Raw genomic sequence first — 17,495 nt, forward strand, 5'->3', positions numbered from 1 at the left:
TTCTCAGCAAGGCAGCTGCCTCGGGGTCTCTGTGCAGGTCACTGTGCCAGGGATCATCCTCTGTTATATCACTTGTCAGTGTAACATTACCTCTAATACTGTAGAATATTCCATTGTTCATTTCAACGGCGCTCGTGTCCTTTTGACCTCGCAGCCGGTTTTGCTTTAGAAAGAAATATTTTAGCAACTAACATATCTTTTCAATTAATACTAGGGTCCTCAAAGTGGAGTCCGTGGACCATCAAGGGTCCTTGAGTTGGCTCCAGGGGGTCCCTAGCAAAAAGGGGAATAATTTAGAGTAACACACTGATTATCTGACAATGACAATCTGTCCTAAATCCAACATCATTAGAATCCAGCAAATATTAAAATCACAGACAGGATATTTTCTTTCTTTTCACTCACTCAACTGTGTCTTAAACAGGCAGGGGGGGGGGGGTCGAAGGGAGGTGTTGCACCTGATGCACTAACCATCATCTTTTTGTCTCATGTCCATTCTGTTTTCCTTCCTTCCTTTCTTCCTCTTTTCTTTATTTTACTAGAACGCCATCTTCACCAGCCATGACCTCATCAGCAGAAAGATCAAGGAGTACAACACCTTGATGAGGTAAGAACAGAAGAGAGGGAGAGCCCTGACACTGTTGGAGAACTTCACGCCGTCCCGTGCACAGAAGCTCATTCAGCCTTCGTGTCCTTGTCTCGTTCAGTCCCACAGGCAGCAAGACGGAGCAGTCGCCCAAACCTTCTCGCCAGTCGCTGAGCATCCGACAGACGCTGCTGGGAGGCAAAGGAGAGACCAAAGCCACAAGTCCTCACTCCCCCAAACCTGAGCAGGAGAGGAAGAACATGCACAAAGGTAGGAAAAGAGGACGAGAAACATTACGTGCAATACAGGGATATCATATTAATGTGTTTTCTTAACAGCGTTAATGTCTCAATGTTAAAGAAGTGTCTGTAACGTCTGTATTCTCATTATTTCTCTCTGTGCTCGCAGACGACACCAGCCCTCCTAAGGACAAAGGGACATGGAGGAAAGGAATCCCGGGGCTGATGAGGAAACCTTTCGAGAAGAAGCCGTCTCCTGGCGTCACGTTCGGAGTGAGGCTGGACGACTGTCCTCCCGCACAGACAAACAAGGTCTCTGCTCATTTACATTCATAAAGAGGTTATTTACCTTTATCTGCGTTCTTTGCATGTCCGATAACCTTATCCTTTTCCACCTTTACATATATCGCCCAGTTTGTGCCTCTGATTGTGGAGGTCTGCTGTAATCTGGTGGAGGAGAGGGGGCTGGAGTACACTGGCATCTACAGAGTCCCGGGAAACAACGCGGCGATCTCCAACATGCAGGAGGAGCTCAACAACAAGGGCATGAATGATATCGATGTCCAGGATGATGTGAGTCACTCCATCGATCCTCTGCTGCTTTAATTACACTATCCTTGAAGTTGTGTGAGTGCTGGACCTCAATCTGTTTAGGGCCGGATGCAAGACTGACATTTTTAAAGCTGTATCTCGACCTTTGTGTACACAAGGCAACAATAAAGTTTACTGTCATTTACTGGCAAGATTCAGTAAATACAAAAGCATGATAAATACTGTAACTACATCAGCACCGTTAGAAGCTGTGGAGTTCAGAAGCTAAAACTACATCTCTCTGACAGTGGATGTCGTGAAATCTTCTTCTGAGCCTAAAATTCAAATACAGGTTGAACTAGAATGTCACTTAGTAGAGTTCATACCTCTGCCAAGGTTTATTGGCCTGTGTTCCATCTTTCCACCGAGTTTCATGCTGACAAACAAACGCACGGCGGCAAAATCCCCTGATTAGTGGAGGTAATAAGTTTCAGGGTTTCTTGTATGCTAATTAAGTTGTGTTTCTGCTTTTTAGAAATGGAGGGACCTCAATGTGATCAGCAGTTTACTCAAGTCCTTCTTCCGCAAACTTCCAGAGCCCTTGTTCACTAATGGTGAGTTGTTTTCACAGGATCGTGTCTCCCATCTAGTGGCCAAACGTGTTAACTACACCCTTAGAAAATTAACATTGTTTTTTACACGAAAGCTTTGAAAATGTTTTTAAAGGAAAAATGTTGTCCACCCACAGATAGATACTCAGACTTCATAGACGCCAACAGGGTCGAGGGCCCAGTGGAGAGACTCAAAGTGATCAAGAGGCTGGTGAGTATCTTATTTCATCCTTTGTTTGTTTCCATCTGTAGATGCTTCCTGTCATTTGTTATTCTTCTGTTTCCTGACAGCTTCATGAGTTACCAGATCATCACTACGAGACCCTGAAGTTCCTCTCAGCTCATCTGAAATGTGTGGCGGATCATTCGGAGAAGAATAAGGTACAGAACTCAAGTTTTTTTATCTTTTAAAACCAACGTCAGTCTTAATAGCGAATCTAGAATTTGCTTTAAACTACTTTTCTTTCGTTTTAGATGGAGCCGAGGAACCTGGCCATCGTGTTTGGTCCGACTCTGGTGCGCACCACCGAGGACAACATGACTCACATGGTCACACACATGCCCGACCAGTACAAGATCGTAGAGACCCTCATTCAGAATGTGAGAATCACATGTTTTCCATGGTCTCTTCACGGATCTCCTCGCTTATAAAACACAAAAACCTAACGTCTCATGTTTTATTTTCCTTCTAGTACAACTGGTTTTTCACTGAAGAGGGAAATGGAGAACCAGCGGTGGGTACAGGCGTCACTGCCATTAATAAAACTCTTCCTTCTGCTCTTAGATTTTATCTTTGTTATCATAGAATCAATTCAAAATGATTTATTCATCTAGCGAGAGGTCGTTCTAAGCACCTGAGACACAAACAGTTCCTCCAGACAGAAAAACTCAAACCTGATGAGTTCCCTTTGCTTCCTGCAGACTGTGTCTTATGAGATGAGCGCCGTGCAGTCCCAGCCCATCCCCAACATCGACCACCTCCTCACCAACATCGGGCGCACCGCCGCGTCGCAGGGGGAAGTATCAGGTAACGCGCTGCCTCTGGCAGAACCGACTCTGTGGTGGGTTAACCTTTCTCTGTCCTGTCGCTGCTGCTCGCTGTGGTCCCAGGAGGCCGCCGCTGTTTTAACAACGACTTACGGATGTTTGTGATAACGCTGCTTCTTCCTTAAGTCCAAGCTTTCCCCCTCTTTTGCTTCTTTGGCTGTTGCCACTAGATAGAAATGTCTATGGCTAACCGTGAGTCCAAACGCCTGTGTGGGTCCGAGCGGACAATTTATTTGTGTCACTCCAAGGACGCGATAAATTGTCATGTTTTTCATTTGCTCTAGACAGCATTCCACAGTGTTTTATAAAGACTTAGACGTTGTTTATCTTATTCGATCGTCTCTCTGCCCGTTAATAACTCGTTAGGATCAGACTCCACTACTCGGCTTTGCCCCCCCCCCCCCCCCCCCCCCCTATCCTGCCCACTGTTGCACTAATACGGCATGTTCTTTCCCACGTCACAAAGTAGATGTTTTTACAGTGAAAGGCGACCTCTGATTCCTCTGTCTCTAGTGAGGCTCTGTCGGGTGTCCTAAAGGCTTTCCCAGCATTCACACATACTGATCTTGACACAGGCCAAGTGGGAGGAGTCTATCACACCATGATGTCACTGATGGACTCTGTAATGTCCGTGATGGACAGCTGGAACTGTAGGAAGAAGGAGGATTGTTGCCCCGAGTGTAGCTGCCTAGTCTGCAGGAACCCGCAGTTCTTTTAAAGCACAGGAAAAGCCAAAGAGAAAGACAAGAAAAAAAGAAAAAAGTGGTAAAAGCAAAGAACGCCGTGCCGAGCGAGGGGGAAGGACGCGGCTGCACGGTACGGTACAGTGTCCGGTGTTGTCTGTCAGAGTTTACCTAACACGGGCCGGTGCTACTGTCTGAAAGGCTCTCCGCTGTCTCTCCTCACTGTCCCGCAAGCTCGCCAACAGGAGAGATAGCATGGTATGGTTCTCTACGTCACAACGTCCGTGTGCACCTGCATATTGTGCCATCTTGTGTATTGCAAGGGGTGTATAGGGGGGCTTGGCTATGTCACACAATCAGAAAAACAAATTTCTAGTCCAGAACCTGAGGAGGTGATCAGGACGATTACAGAGCAGGTGAGGACTGATGGCAGGTTTTCCTCCTCGCTGACACTGTCGCTCTCATGTAGTGTCTCATGTAGTAGCCCCTCTGTGACCCCCCTGTCACTCAGCTTTGACCTCTTGGTTTCCTCCATAGTCGTCTATGTCCTCACCATGTCATTGTTGTCACGGTAAAACTCATGTCACCACCACCACCGCGCACTGCTCCATCCATTCAGCTGAAGGGCGTCTGTGGGGCTGGGAATCGAACGCCAAGATAATTATGTTTTAAAGTGGAACTGATGCCGATATTAAGGAGAAAAACAGATTTATCGGCTTATTAGATATATAAAAAGATTGTTAAACTCTTATGACAAATACATGTAATTGAGGCTTAATATTATGCAGTTGGACAATTAACTTTATTACAAATAACTAGTTAAGTAAATCTTTAAGAAAAAACAATATTAAAAATATACTTTATTTACAAAGCACCTTTCAAAAGACAGTTACAAGAAGCTTTACGAGCTTTAAGGCAAACAATAAGTAACGATTCAAAGCAATTTGAAGATCATAAAGCATCTTCAAATGATCTTCGAAAATGAAACAGATGAGTTGAACAAGATAGAATAAAACTGTTTAAATATTCTTTAAGATTAAAACTAAAGGAAAGCAAAAATATATAAATCTATATAAATGTAAATATAAAATTAAATGTACGTGGGCTGTTTTATCCAATGGTCTTTTCTTAATGGTCTTTAAACCTGTTGGAGCCAGAAGGTAAATCTCAAAGATCACAAGATTTTTAATTTTTCAATTTAGCTTTTTGTCCTTGTGAATAGTTTCATCTCCCAGTTCCTCTAAGAAACATTCAAATAAAATAATCTGAGGAGGGAATATCACACGTCGCCGTCCAATGAAAACCACAAACTCTTATTTTATAAAATTCACAAAAGGTGCAAAAAGTTTCCATTCTGGTGTGTGACGTGTTTCTTTATGACAATAACATCAGGAAGCTCCGGTCAACACTACATTTAACATTTGAGAAATCAAAAAAGGAAAACATGTTTATTCATCAGCAAACATAGTATTAAAGTAGCTTCTCTCTCCGTGGGTTCAGACGTTCTGGTCTGTGCGACAGGGTTCTGCTGCGTCTGTGTGTCCTCGTGTTGCATGGCACGTGACCTGCTCCGCTGTGCAGTGTATCTGTTGTGGTCACGGCTGAAGTTGCACTCAGTATCACAGAGACACGGGAACATACGTGTGTGTGTGTGTTGGAGTCGGGGAAAGAACATCACATGCCTGGTAGACGTGGCCCTGAGTGTAACATAGAGCTCACCTGTCCCCTTGTGCAGCATGGCCCGTTGTCTGCTCGTGTCGTCCTCCATCTCGTCTGTTGTGCGTTTTGTTTCCCACCAAAACATCCTGCTTCCCCATCATCCACTTTTCCTTTTTTCTCCTCCCTCATCACATTCACGTGTTGCTCCACATGCGAGTGTGTCTGTGTCGTATCTGACATGTTCCCTCTCTTCTGTTTGTCCTGCAGATTCACCGAACAGTGACTCGGCTAAATCAAAGGTGAGTGTGTGTGTCTGGTGAGAACGCTCTCAGGCCTCTGGTAGAGTAGGATGAAGGGAGGTAGGTGCCTTCACCTCCGGTCAGGATCAGGATCAGATCAACAGACGTCAGCGTAGAGTTAGAAGCTTGTTTGGGTAAAGAAAATCGATATTTTGGTCTAATTTGTGTTTTCATTTTCTTAGTGATGGTTAAACTGTAAAATATCAAACCTAATTTACCTTTTTGCCATAAGGGATTGACAACGACATCATAGGAATCATTATTCTGTGATTTTACCTTATCAGAAAGTTTTCAGTCCCTAATATCTGCCTTGGTATCAAGCTCTAGGTAATCTGCATGGCACAATACCACTAAGGCAAAAGGAAGTTTCCTGTAACGTGGTTGAAACAAGCCTGTAAGTGATAGTTAGTCCAACAGGCTTCAGCACAACCAGTGAGCCGCAGCACTTCATGGCTTTATGAGTCTATACATATTCCTGTTTAGTAAGGACTTAATGCTCCAGGCTGCAAAATCTGAGAATAAGCAGCTGCCTCCATCATTGCTCTGCTGCTCCGTGGCTGCTTCTCTCCAGCTTCATGGCCACATCATGACAGAGCTCAGGCTGCTGCTGCTGCTGCTGCTTCACCGCCTGCATGGAAACAACAATGTGCTTCCTGTTAATGACACTCGCTAATGTTCCTCTCTCTGTCCACCTCTCTGGTTTGTGGTGCTTCATGGGAGCAGGTGGAGTACAGATTTCAGTTTCCAGGCAGGGGTGAAGGGTTTTTTCTTCTTTTCGACCTCATTGCATTGCTCCTTCTCATTTTGGTCTTCCTCTCTCTTCCTTCTCTCAGGGTTCCTGGGGCTCAGGGAAGGACCGAGAGCTCCTGGTCTCCTCCATCTTTGCTGCAGCCAGCCGCAAAAGAAAGAAGTCAAAGGAGAAGCCGCAGCCGAGCAGCTCAGATGACGACCTGGACGCCGTGTTCCCCAAGAAGGAACTCCCTGGCCAGAAGCCCAACCACCATCTCCAGGCCGAGGCCCCGAGCGAGACTCGCCCCGACGCCAAGCAGCAAGCCCCGGCCGAGGAGAGGAAGGAGAACGGGAGAACTGTGGAGCTGATGCCCAAAGCCAAGAGAGAGCATAGAAGCTCCTTGTTCCTGAAGGAGAAGACTCCGCCCCGCCACTCGTCTTCTTCAATCTCGTCCCCGATCATCTGCGGCTCTCCGAACACCAGCCACCAGGCAGCTCCCCGAGGGAAGTCCTCCCTGTCCGATCCTCCGTCTCAGCTGGACGAAAACACCTCGGACCTCGGGACCATGAGCTCCGGAGCATCGGTGCCTCGGTCGAGGCCCAAAAAGTGGTCTGGAGGAGCCCCCCCCGACCTGCCCCCAGGAGTGTGCATGGGACAGGGAGGAGGTGCCGGCGCGTCCGTTGGCGCAGAGGTGAGCTCCATCACCTCGGACTACTCCACCACTTCCTCCATCACGTTCTTGACCGGCGCCGAGTCCAGTGCGCTCAGCCCGGAGCTGGCGGGCGGCGAGGAGGCGGACGACGAGCGCAGTGAGCTCATCAGCGAGGGCCGGCCCATGGAGACGGACAGCGAGAGCGACTTCCCGGTGTTCGCCCCGGGCGGCGGCAGCAGCCAGTCCACGCCGCGCCAGGAGCAGAGTCAGGAGAAGGCGGAGGCGAGAGATGCAGCTGACGGAGGCGTCGGGCACAAACTGGAGGCACGCCGCCTCTTCCCGTCGCACAGGATGATCGAGTGCGATACCCTCTCCAGACGCTGGTCGCTGAGGCAGAAGACAGACAGCGAGTCCTCCATGGAGGGCGTAGCCGGGAGCGGGGAGCGCAGCAGCGGGAGGTCGGAGTCCTCCACCCGCTTGTCTCGGGTCCTGGAGGTGATGAAGAAAGGCCGATCCACCAGCAGCATCAGCTCGTCTTCACGCAGCGAGTCGGAGCGCGCCGAACCAGCATGGCACCTGAAAATCACCGAGCGGCTCAAGCTTCGGATACGAACATCTGCTGACGACATGTTCTCCCAGAAGAACCGAGCTCAGGAGGCTCGGGCCAAGAAGAAGAACATCCGGCGGCGGCACACCCTGGGCGGGCAGAGGGACTTCGCAGAGCTGGCGGTCATCAACGACTGGCGGGAGCAGGGCGGCGTGGACAAGGTGGCTGACCTCTCGCTGCTGGACCACCTCAAACCCAGATGCTCCTCAGAGGACTTCTCCGTCCGGGACTGGATCTCCAGGGAGCGCTGCCGAGGCTCCGAGCCGAACGTGGAGCTCGCACCCAAAGCCGAGCCTGAGGACGATCCCGCAGAAGCTCAGGGCGTCGCTCCAGAAACATCCCCGCCTCCTCTTCCTCCTCCTCCTCCTCCTCCTGCCGCCCTGGACGCTCAGCCGCCGGCGGGGGAGCAGGTGAACGGGGGGGGGCTGCCGGTGAAGAGCAAGGCGTCGCTCGGGGCGGACGCTCACCCTCACAAACTCTCTGGAGCTCAAGTCGTCCGCTCGCGGTTCTACCAGTATCTGTGAGGACCGAACAGAATGAATGAGTGAATGTGCGAATGTGGTTATTTGAGCGAAGGTTACTGCACAATATTTTTTTCTACAAAGTAAACTCTATGTATCTACTGTACATACTGTGTATAGGCCTACATGATTGTTACTGGATTAATGCTGAAGAGATGTTTATGTGTATTTCCACTGACTCGTCGGCCATACTGGGAAACAAGACACACGGAAAGAAGAGAAACAGACTTTTCCTCCTGAACTGGACTCGCGACAGAATGTGACTTTGCCGTCCACGAGACGCTCAAGTGACGGAATCGAACTCATAATGAAAAACGGTTACTGAAGAACGAGGGAGGAAACCTTTTAGAAATAAGGAATCTCGGTTCAGTACTTCCTCTTATAAACGGTATGAAGAATGTATTACTCGCTCCTTTTCTCTCTGGACTAACACTAGTTGCTTGTGACATTATTGTCATTTTTAAAACGACGTGTATGTATTTTTTTTTGAATTTTTTTTGCCTGTACTTGAAGTCTGTGGGTTTAGTGGACGGCTGCTTTCTGAGCTCGGTGCTGTGGGAAGTTTGTGTTTTTTTTTTTTTCACAGCACGGTCACAACAGCCAGATATGAGCTCGGAGGGTTATTATAGTTTTATCAAATAAAGACTGAAAAAAACATTAACGAAAAAAATACTGTTACTATAGTATGTAATGCTCGGTGCAGTAGTTTTTAATTTCCAAACTTTGTCAAGGTATAGTCCAAAAGAAAAACTTTTTACATGTGTTTTTATCTCGAAAAGAAAAAAGTGCCTCTTTTTGTTTTTCTTTTTTAACAGTTTTTACCAACAAAAAGTTTAGGAGGAGAATATTTCACAGGCATTCCACAGGTTCTTCTGTTTCTTCCTGTTCAAACTCATTTCTAGTTCATGTCAGTGTTTGTTTCTCTTCGACTTCAACACCTTCACTTGTTTATTCACGTGCAGTTCAAATGCGTTTTTTCAAACCCGAGAGGAAAAAGGACAACAAAACAAAAAAAAGAGAAAGGAACTGCATGAGACAATGTTTGATGAACATCTGGCCTGTGTACAGCAGAACATGGTGCGATGCCCCCCCCCCCCCCCCCCCTCAACAAACACTGGAAATAAATAATCTTTATTAGAGTCTCACTGTCTGTTTGCTCTCATTGTTTCACACATCAGCAACAATTTTGGAAGAAGAATAAGGAAATATATCAATCTGCCAAAATACACAGACGATTTTATTTTACTGTTACATGACTTAATAGGAAAGTAAAGATGCTCATAAATAAAAGATAAAGTTTAAAAGAATGCAGAGCTTTCTAATATATACTATATTAAGTATAATACATTTTCTTTTCTTTTCAAGACACAACTGTGTCACAAGGTTCTGGGAACATCAAAAGAATTATGCAGGAATGCCAATTTAACCATATTTTACATTTGTGTATCTTTTATGACAGTTATGAGTTGTAATGCTGAGGCCTTCAAGCTATTTTTACACAAGTGGGTGCTGCTGTTAAAACAAAACAAAAAACAAATATAGCTAGAGTATAATGAAATCAAAAATATTGATGGTAAAGGTTTTAAAGAAAGATTGTACATTAGTTAACAATAAAGTTTTCTTAATGACGACATGACACGTTTTAAAAGACAGCTGCTGATAATGTTCTACAATATATTTTGTTTTTATTTGGTGCCATCTAGTCGAAAACTTAAGAGTTTAAATTTAAATCTGAATATTTTAAAATCAAATAGTACAGAAACGTTTAAACTCACTAAACTGTGTCCTGATCTGTTTCCAACACAATTATTCAAATATAAATAATAAATTCCAAAGATTACACGAGTCATCACCATGAAAACAAAGAAGTAGTAGAACTACAAGTACTGGAGTTCTGTAACTTGAACGGATGAAATGTACTTAACCCTTTATACAGCGTCTGCAAGTTCACTGTCAGGTGTGTGTATGTGTGTGTGTGTGTGTGTGTGTGTGTGTGTGTGTGTGTGTGTGTGTGTTAGAATGTACACATGATGACAATTGTCTAATCAGCTGAAGTGTCCTATGGGTGTGACACAGCATGGTGTCCCTCCCACTGTGTGTGTGTGTCTGGGTGTGTGTGTGTGTCTGGGTGTGTGTGTGTGTCTGGGTGTGTGTGTGTGAGCTGCTGATATAACTGAAAGTCTGAGAGTTTCGAGCTCAGCCTCATTGAGACACAGCTTCGGAACCACACCTGACAACTGGACGACTTCAACCACGACCACACACGCGGACACACACAAGGACAAACACACACACACACACTCACCGGAGGTAAGAAAGATTTATTCATGGGGATTATTCTAAACTGCAGCTCGTCTTTAAAAACAAATTATTCTCTGTTTCATGTCTTCTCTTGTTTTCCACCTGGTTTCAACCTCTGTTGTTCTAAATTAATATTTTAATAATGTGCATCAGTAACTAAAGATGATTCTTTTAAATGGAAGAGTGAAACACTGAGGTTGTGTTGTTGTGTTGTTGTGTTGAGACACTGGTGAGGATAAGCAGACTGACCTGAATGCAGGTGTTATGTGAGACCAGGGGAACAGGTGTGGCGACATGTGACCTGAGAGAGACAAAACATGAAAAATTATGTATTTACCTTGCAATGAACTCTGAACACCTATTTCTTTTCTCTACACGGACAATAGAATCTGAAATGTAAATAATTTCAAGAATGTAAATACAGCAGCTCGACGTCCTCGAGGCTCCAGAGGAACTTTGTTCAGGCATCATCCTGAACACCTTTAAAATGAAGTTAGAACTAAAACACTTAATATATTCAGGCTTATACACAACTACACATAAAACTGAAGGAATATACATGATTATTATTCTCTGAGAGTTTAGTGGCAATCTTTAATTGGAATGTTTTAAATATTGGTAATTAGGTAACTAGAAATAAATGTACTTGAGCCAATTCTCACTTTCCCTTACAGGTCTTTAGGGATTTATCGACACTTAGATTCCTTTATATTCTTTAATTATTCTATAAACTAGATTTAGAGTTTTTTTACACTCAGAAGTTTCAATAGTTTCAACTCTGACAAACTTGAATAACACCCAGTCGAGGACACGACTCCATCGAGGCCCAACTTCCTGAAAACCACATTTAAATTCAAGATTTTCAATGTTTTTATTTGGATCTGCACCGTATTGCATTATTGTTCTTTACCATTGGGAGTTAAGATATTTTCAATATTTGAGTTGATTTCTCAGAGAGTAAAGTTAACAAAAAAAAACTTGATCTGCATCAAAGTTTGATGGAAATAATGACTTAGCCAAAAAACAAACAAACAGACAGAGAAACTCCTTGGTGGAGAAAACAACGCAGAAAAAAGACGTGTTGATGTAGAAGTTTCTATATATTTGCTTGTATTTGTGATTTCTTCTTATTTATTATAATCTTTTTGGTTTATCATTTTTCATAGTTGTTTGATAACACCTTAGGAATCACTGAAAGGTTTCATATCTGTTTATACTATAATAATATGATTGTTCGATTCAGCCAAAGAGATCTGAATCGTTCTGGCTCCAGTTGAAAACAAATTGTTAAAAAATCTATTTTTTCTTGACACATCAACCGGACTCCTTTGATTTCCATGTATTATCTGTAAACATTTTCAATCCCTAACTATTTAATATCAAATATAATTACGAAAGATTATGAAATAAATCAGTTTCGGTCACAAAGAAGATGTGAACTGTCACGTCTGTTCATTTTCTGATTTACATATTGTGCAGTGGCACTGTTCATACACTAGGGGGCCCAGCTCCCGGTTAGTTTCATAAACATGACGTCAACACATTTCTTCTTCGCTCCTGAAGGAAACATGTCTTCCCTCTACCTCCTCCTGCTGCTGCTCCCCCTGGTGGCAGCTCAGACGTGGCACTGGGGTCCCTGCCCCTCACCCCCAGTTCAGCCCAGCTTCAACCTCCAGCAGGTGACCCAGATATTAACACGTATACTCTGCATATATACAAACGCATGATTTAAATACTCTACGTATATAATCAGAGTAATAATACCTATTGTCTACTTTGTATTAACAGTATCTGGGGAGATGGTACGAGATCGAGAAGCTTCCTGCTTCATTTGAAAGAGGAAAGTGCATCGAGGCGAACTATTCTCTGAAGAAAGATGGAACCATCCGGGTGCTCAACTCTCAGTTCTAGTGAGTTCACTCCACAGACAGTTCAGAAATACACACAGAACTTGATCCCAGTATTGAACCCAAAGCTACATCTTAACATATTTGTTAAGAGTCGGCCAACAAAGAGTCTCCATCTGTCTCTGTGTGTCCCAGTGAGAACGAGACGAGCACGGCTGAAGGGACGGCGGTGGTTCGAGACCCGAGAGAAGCAGCCAAACTGGGAGTCAGCTTCTCGTACTGTGAGAACTTTTCTTCATCCTCTTTGTTTTTACTTCTCAAGGCGTTGAGTGTTTTAAGAATAAATACAAATAGAATATCAGACGATCTTTGGTTGTTGAGATCATCGGAGTTCAGGCTGGTTAAAGACACACATACCTCATGAATGACGACTTATGGCCGATACATGACACATCAGCATCTCTTTGTTTGTAGGAAAACAATGAGCTAGTCTGTCTGAGTCTGTGGAAGCTTCACATCAGTTCTTGCTTCTGTCCTTCGACTGAAGAAACTCAAACCTCCCTCTGGATGTAGAATTTTAGATTTAAACTATGATGAGTTGTCTGAGAAGAAACCTAATGAGTCCCAAATAGCACAAAACAAACTCCTCCCTCTTTCATCAGACTGTGCAGTCGAACCTCCTTCAAAGATTCTCACCACCGTCTTCTCTCCCTCTGTGACCTTTGCTCCCAGTCTCTCCCTACAGCCCGTACTGGGTTCTCTCCACCGACTACACCAATTTCACCATCGTGTACTCGTGCACCGACTTCTTCCGCCTGGTCCGCGTGGACTTCGCCTGGATCCTCACCCGCTCACGGTTCCCTCCTCGGGAGACGGTGCTTCACGCCAAAGACCTGATGACCAGCGAGGGAATCGACCTGAGCGGGATGAAGGCCACAGATCAGACTGGCTGCAGAGACGAGTGATGGAGACGTCGAATGAAAGTGATCTGCAGTGTGAAAACGTTTTAAAGTATATTTGTACATCTTAATTCTGTATTAGCTGCTCAGGACTTTAAAGATGAAACTGATAAAGTCACATTAACTCCTCTGCCTGTTCCTCGTGTTGTTTTTTACATTGTGATGTTAACACATACTAATATTTGCATCATCTGGAATTATAGGAAATACAATTTCATTTTCAGGACACAACTGTGTCACAAGGTTCTGGGAACATCAAAATAATTTTGCAGGAATGCAAATTAAACCATATTCTACATTTTTATATCTTTTATGATGGTTATGAGTTTTAATGCTGAGGCCCTTAAGCTATTTTTACACAAGTGGGTGCTGCTGTAAAAACAAGACGGAAACAAATATAGCTCGAATATAATGAAATAAAAAATATTGATGGTAAAGGTTTTTTAAAAAATTGTAAATTAGTTAACATTAAATTTTCTTAATGGCAACATTACACATTTTAAAAGACAGCTGCAGTACAATATATTTTGTTTAAATTTGGCGCCATCTAGTTGAAAACTTAAGAGTTTAAATTTAAATCTGAATATTTTAAAATCAAATAGTAACAAAAAACTTTTAAAAGAAGTAATATAACTACAAGTACTCGAGTTTTGTAACTTGAACGGCAGCGTCTGCAAGTTCACTATCATGTGTGTGTGTGTGTGTGTGGGAGAATGTGCACATGATGACAATTATCTAATGAGCTGAAGCCTGCCGTCGTTGTGAAACAGCATGATGTCACTCCCACTGTGTGTCTGGGTGTGTGTCTGGGTGTGTGTGTGTGTCTGGGTGTGTGTGTGTGAGCTGATGATATAACTGAGAGTCTGAGAGTTTCCAGCTCAGCCTCATTGAGACGCAGCTTCGGGGCCACACCTGACAACTGGACGACTTCAACCCCGACAGACACACACACGGACACACACAAGGACAAACACACACACACACTCATCGGAGGTAAGAAAGATTTATTCATGGGGATTATTCTAAACTGCAGCTCGTCTTTAAAAACGAATTATTCTCTGTTTCATGACTTCACTTATTTTCCACCTGGTTTCATCCTCTGTTGTTCTATATTCATATTTCAACAATCTGCATCACTAACTTAAGATGATTCTTTGAAATGAAAGAGTGAAACACCGAGGTTGTGTTGTTGTGTTGAGACACTGGTGAGGATAAGCAGACTGATCTGAATGCAGGTGTTATGTGAAACCAGGGGAACAGGTGTGGCGACATGTGACCTGCGAGAGACAAAACAGGAGAAATTATGTATTTACTTTGCAATGAACTCTGTACACCTATTTCTTTTCTCTACACGGACAATAGAATCTGAAATGTAAATAATTTCATGAATGTAAATGTAGCAGCTCGACGTCCTCGAGGCTCCAGAGGAACTTTGTTCAGACATCATCCTGAAAACCTTTAAAATGAAGTTAGAACTAAAACACTTCATATTCAGGCTTACACACAACTACACTTAAAACTGAAGGAATATACATGATTGTTAATATTTTAGAGTTTAGTGGTGATCTTTAATTGGAATATTTTGAATATTGGTAATTAGGTAACTAGAAATAAATGTACTTGAGCCAATTCTCACTTTCCCTTACAGATCTTTGGGGATTTATCGACACTTACTTTCCTTTATATTATTCTATAGACTAGATTCAGAGTTTTTTACACTCAGAAGTTTCAATAGTTTCCACTCCAACAAACTTGAATAACACCCAGTCGAGGACACGACTCCATCGAGGCCCAACTTCCTGAAAACCACATTTAAATTCAAGATTTTCAATGTTTTTATTTGGATCTGAACCAAATTGAAAGATTGTTCTTTAATATCAAATATTATAACAAGAGATAATTAAATAAATCAGTTTCAGTCCAAAAGAAGATTTTAACTGTCACGTTTGATCATTTCCTGATTTACATCTTGTGCAGTGGCACTGTTCATACACTAGGGGGCACTGCTCCTGGTTAGTTTCATATTTTCTTCTTTCTTCTTCGCTCTTGAAGGAAACATGTCTTCCCTCTACCTCCTCCTGCTGCTGCTCCCCCTGGTGGCAGCTCAGACTATTCACTGGGGTCCCTGCCCCACACCCAAAGTTCAGCCCGGCTTCAACCTCCAACAGGTGACACAGATATTTACACATATACTCTGCGTATATACAAACCCATGATTTAAATACTCTACGTATATAATCAGAGTAATAATACCTAATGTCTGTATTAACAGTATCTGGGGAGATGGTACGAGATCGAGAAGCTTCCTGCTTCATTTGAAAGAGGAAAGTGCATCGAAGCGAACTATTCTCTGAGGAAAGATGGAACCATCCGGGTTCTCAACTCTCAGTTCTAGTGAGTTCACTCCACAGACTGTTCAGAAATACACACAGAACTTGATCCCAGTATTGAACCCAAAGCTACATCTTAACATATTGTTAAGAGTCGGCCGACAGATTAAAAGCTGATAAAACCTAAGTTTCGTTTAACAAAGAGTCTCCATCTGTCTCTGTGTGTCTCAGTCAGAACAAGACGAGGACGGGCGAAGGGACGGCGGTGGTTCGAGACCCGAGAGAAGCAGCCAAACTGGGAGTCAGCTTCTCATACTGTGAGAACTTGTCTTCATCCTCTTCGTCTTTCTTTTTACTTCCAGAGGAGTGCAGTGTTTTAAGAATAAATAGAATATCAGACGATTAAGGTTCTACATGGTTGAGATCATCGGAGTTCAGGCTGGTTAAAGTCACACATACCTCATGAATGACGACTTATGGCCGATACATGACACATCAGCATCTCTTTATTTGTAGGAAAACAATGAGCTAGTCTGTCTGAGTCTGTGGAAGCTTCACATCAGTTCTCACTTCTTGCTTCTGTCCTTCGACTGAAGAAACTCAAACCTCCCAGTGGATGTAGATTTTAAGATTTAATCTATGATGAGTTTTCTGTGAAGAAACCTAACGAGGCCCAAATGGCACAAAACAAACTCCTCCCTCTTTCATCAGACTGTGCAGTCGAACCTCCTTCAAAGATTCTCACCACCGTCTTCTCTCCCTCTGTGACCTTTGCTCCCAGTCTCTCCCTACAGCCCGTACTGGGTTCTGTCCACTGACTACACCGGTTTCACCATCGTGTACTCGTGCAACGACGTCCTCCGCGTGTTCCACGTGGACTTCGCCTGGATCCTCACCCGCTCACGGTTCCCTCCTCAGGAGACGGTGCAGCACGCCAAAGACCTGATGACCAGCGAGGGAATCGACCTGAGCGGGATGAAGGCCACAGATCAGACTGGCTGCAGAGACGAGTGATGGAGACGTCGAATGAAAGTGATCTGCAGTGTGAAAACGTTTTAAAATATATTTGTATATATTAATTCTGTATTAGCTGCTCGGGACTTTAAAGATGAAACTGATAAACTCACATTAACTCCTCTGCCTGTTCCTCGTGTTTTAGTTTATATTTTGATGTTAACACACTCAAATAGGAATATATTGTTTTTCATACTGCAGAAGTTAATATCTTGCATAATTTACAAGAATGTTTTCTTTATTGAATCAAACAATGAAATAAGCTTTGTCTTTAAAAAATAAAGATTGATTCATTCATCTGTTCTTGACTCTCATGGTCTGATTTTACAAAGACGTTTAACATCCAGGTGATTATCCTCACAAACAAAGATGAAAAGACATCAGCTATAAAACCTTTCATTATTAATTAACCTGCAGAAGAGAAAACAGCAAATCTTTGGTATTGTCCTTATCAAAAAAATGACATTTTAATTATCTGTTGAATGAGATGATCCAAACCCCTTTACTAAATAATATTTATTTGTATAGCACTTGTCTTAACAGAGTTACAAAGTTATTCACAGGACGATAAAAACAATACAATTAAATAGGTAAAATATACATTACATTTACATGTATAAACAGCCGGATTCTGTTTTATCTACTTACTTGTTTTTATTCTTAGCTGACACTCTACAATGCTCCTGAAACAGTGTTTATCTGCATGATTCCTGCTGAATAAACCACAAATACTGTAAATACATGAAATACACAAAAAAGTTCATAGGTCTGCTACAGAAGTTAACTAAGGAACATAAAAACACTTCACATACGTGTATATCATACTAAGTGGTGCTAAGTTAAAGATGTTGGTCCCGACAAATCAAGTCTTGTAATATG

At 43.3% G+C, this 17,495-nt stretch overlaps 3 protein-coding genes across 5 annotated transcripts in view; all 3 read left to right on the forward strand.

The window, feature by feature from the left end:
- LOC128425968 (rho GTPase-activating protein 21) overlaps nt 1–9,256 on the forward strand; it is a 67,359-nt gene extending 58,103 nt beyond the window's left edge. For both annotated transcript variants that reach the window (XM_053412803.1, XM_053412804.1), the window contains 12 exons: nt 543–607; nt 708–856; nt 995–1,137; nt 1,240–1,398; nt 1,892–1,970; nt 2,105–2,178; nt 2,259–2,348; nt 2,442–2,567; nt 2,660–2,701; nt 2,889–2,994; nt 5,624–5,655; nt 6,489–9,256. In XM_053412803.1, coding sequence (XP_053268778.1) covers nt 543–607; nt 708–856; nt 995–1,137; nt 1,240–1,398; nt 1,892–1,970; nt 2,105–2,178; nt 2,259–2,348; nt 2,442–2,567; nt 2,660–2,701; nt 2,889–2,994; nt 5,624–5,655; nt 6,489–8,168 — 2,745 coding nt within the window. In that variant the 3' untranslated portion in view covers nt 8,169–9,256. The remainder of the gene's footprint in view (nt 1–542; nt 608–707; nt 857–994; nt 1,138–1,239; nt 1,399–1,891; nt 1,971–2,104; nt 2,179–2,258; nt 2,349–2,441; nt 2,568–2,659; nt 2,702–2,888; nt 2,995–5,623; nt 5,656–6,488) is intronic.
- A 1,024-nt stretch (nt 9,257–10,280) lies between these two features.
- apodb (apolipoprotein Db) lies at nt 10,281–16,919 on the forward strand. Of its 2 annotated transcripts, XM_053413026.1 has the most exons (6): nt 10,281–10,464; nt 14,243–14,265; nt 15,325–15,440; nt 15,545–15,666; nt 15,834–15,919; nt 16,384–16,919. In XM_053413026.1, exons 3-6 carry the CDS (start codon nt 15,330–15,332, stop codon nt 16,614–16,616), a joined length of 552 nt encoding a protein of 183 aa, XP_053269001.1. In that variant the 5' UTR covers nt 10,281–10,464; nt 14,243–14,265; nt 15,325–15,329; the 3' UTR covers nt 16,617–16,919. The 2 variants fall into 2 exon arrangements, with proteins under 2 accessions (XP_053269001.1, XP_053268999.1); XM_053413024.1 differs by lacking the exon at nt 10,281–10,464 and having other exon boundaries at nt 14,107–14,265.
- On the forward strand, nt 10,338–13,402 carry LOC128426149 (apolipoprotein D). Its single transcript, XM_053413027.1, has 5 exons — nt 10,338–10,475; nt 12,030–12,145; nt 12,255–12,376; nt 12,509–12,594; nt 13,046–13,402. Exons 2-5 carry the CDS (start codon nt 12,035–12,037, stop codon nt 13,276–13,278), a joined length of 552 nt encoding a protein of 183 aa, XP_053269002.1. The 5' UTR covers nt 10,338–10,475; nt 12,030–12,034; the 3' UTR covers nt 13,279–13,402.
- Nucleotides 16,920–17,495: the final 576 nt, after the last annotated feature.

Source organism: Pleuronectes platessa, chromosome 20, assembly GCF_947347685.1.
Source record: "Pleuronectes platessa chromosome 20, fPlePla1.1, whole genome shotgun sequence".
Classification (NCBI taxonomy): Eukaryota; Metazoa; Chordata; class Actinopteri; order Pleuronectiformes; family Pleuronectidae; genus Pleuronectes; species Pleuronectes platessa.

Excerpts from the sequence above, each read along its gene's own strand:
- LOC128426149 (XM_053413027.1), top strand. The coding sequence starts at position 12,035 with ATGTCTTCCCTCTACCTCCTCCTGCTGCTGCTCCCCCTGGTGGCAGCT. Across the intron at positions 12,146-12,254 it reads CCAGCTTCAACCTCCAGCAG|TATCTGGGGAGATGGTACGA; the intron begins GTGACCCAGATA and ends TTGTATTAACAG. Across the intron at positions 12,377-12,508 it reads GTGCTCAACTCTCAGTTCTA|TGAGAACGAGACGAGCACGG; the intron begins GTGAGTTCACTC and ends TGTGTGTCCCAG.
- apodb (XM_053413026.1), top strand. The coding sequence starts at position 15,330 with ATGTCTTCCCTCTACCTCCTCCTGCTGCTGCTCCCCCTGGTGGCAGCT. Across the intron at positions 15,441-15,544 it reads CCGGCTTCAACCTCCAACAG|TATCTGGGGAGATGGTACGA; the intron begins GTGACACAGATA and ends CTGTATTAACAG. Across the intron at positions 15,920-16,383 it reads GGGAGTCAGCTTCTCATACT|TCTCTCCCTACAGCCCGTAC; the intron begins GTGAGAACTTGT and ends CTTTGCTCCCAG.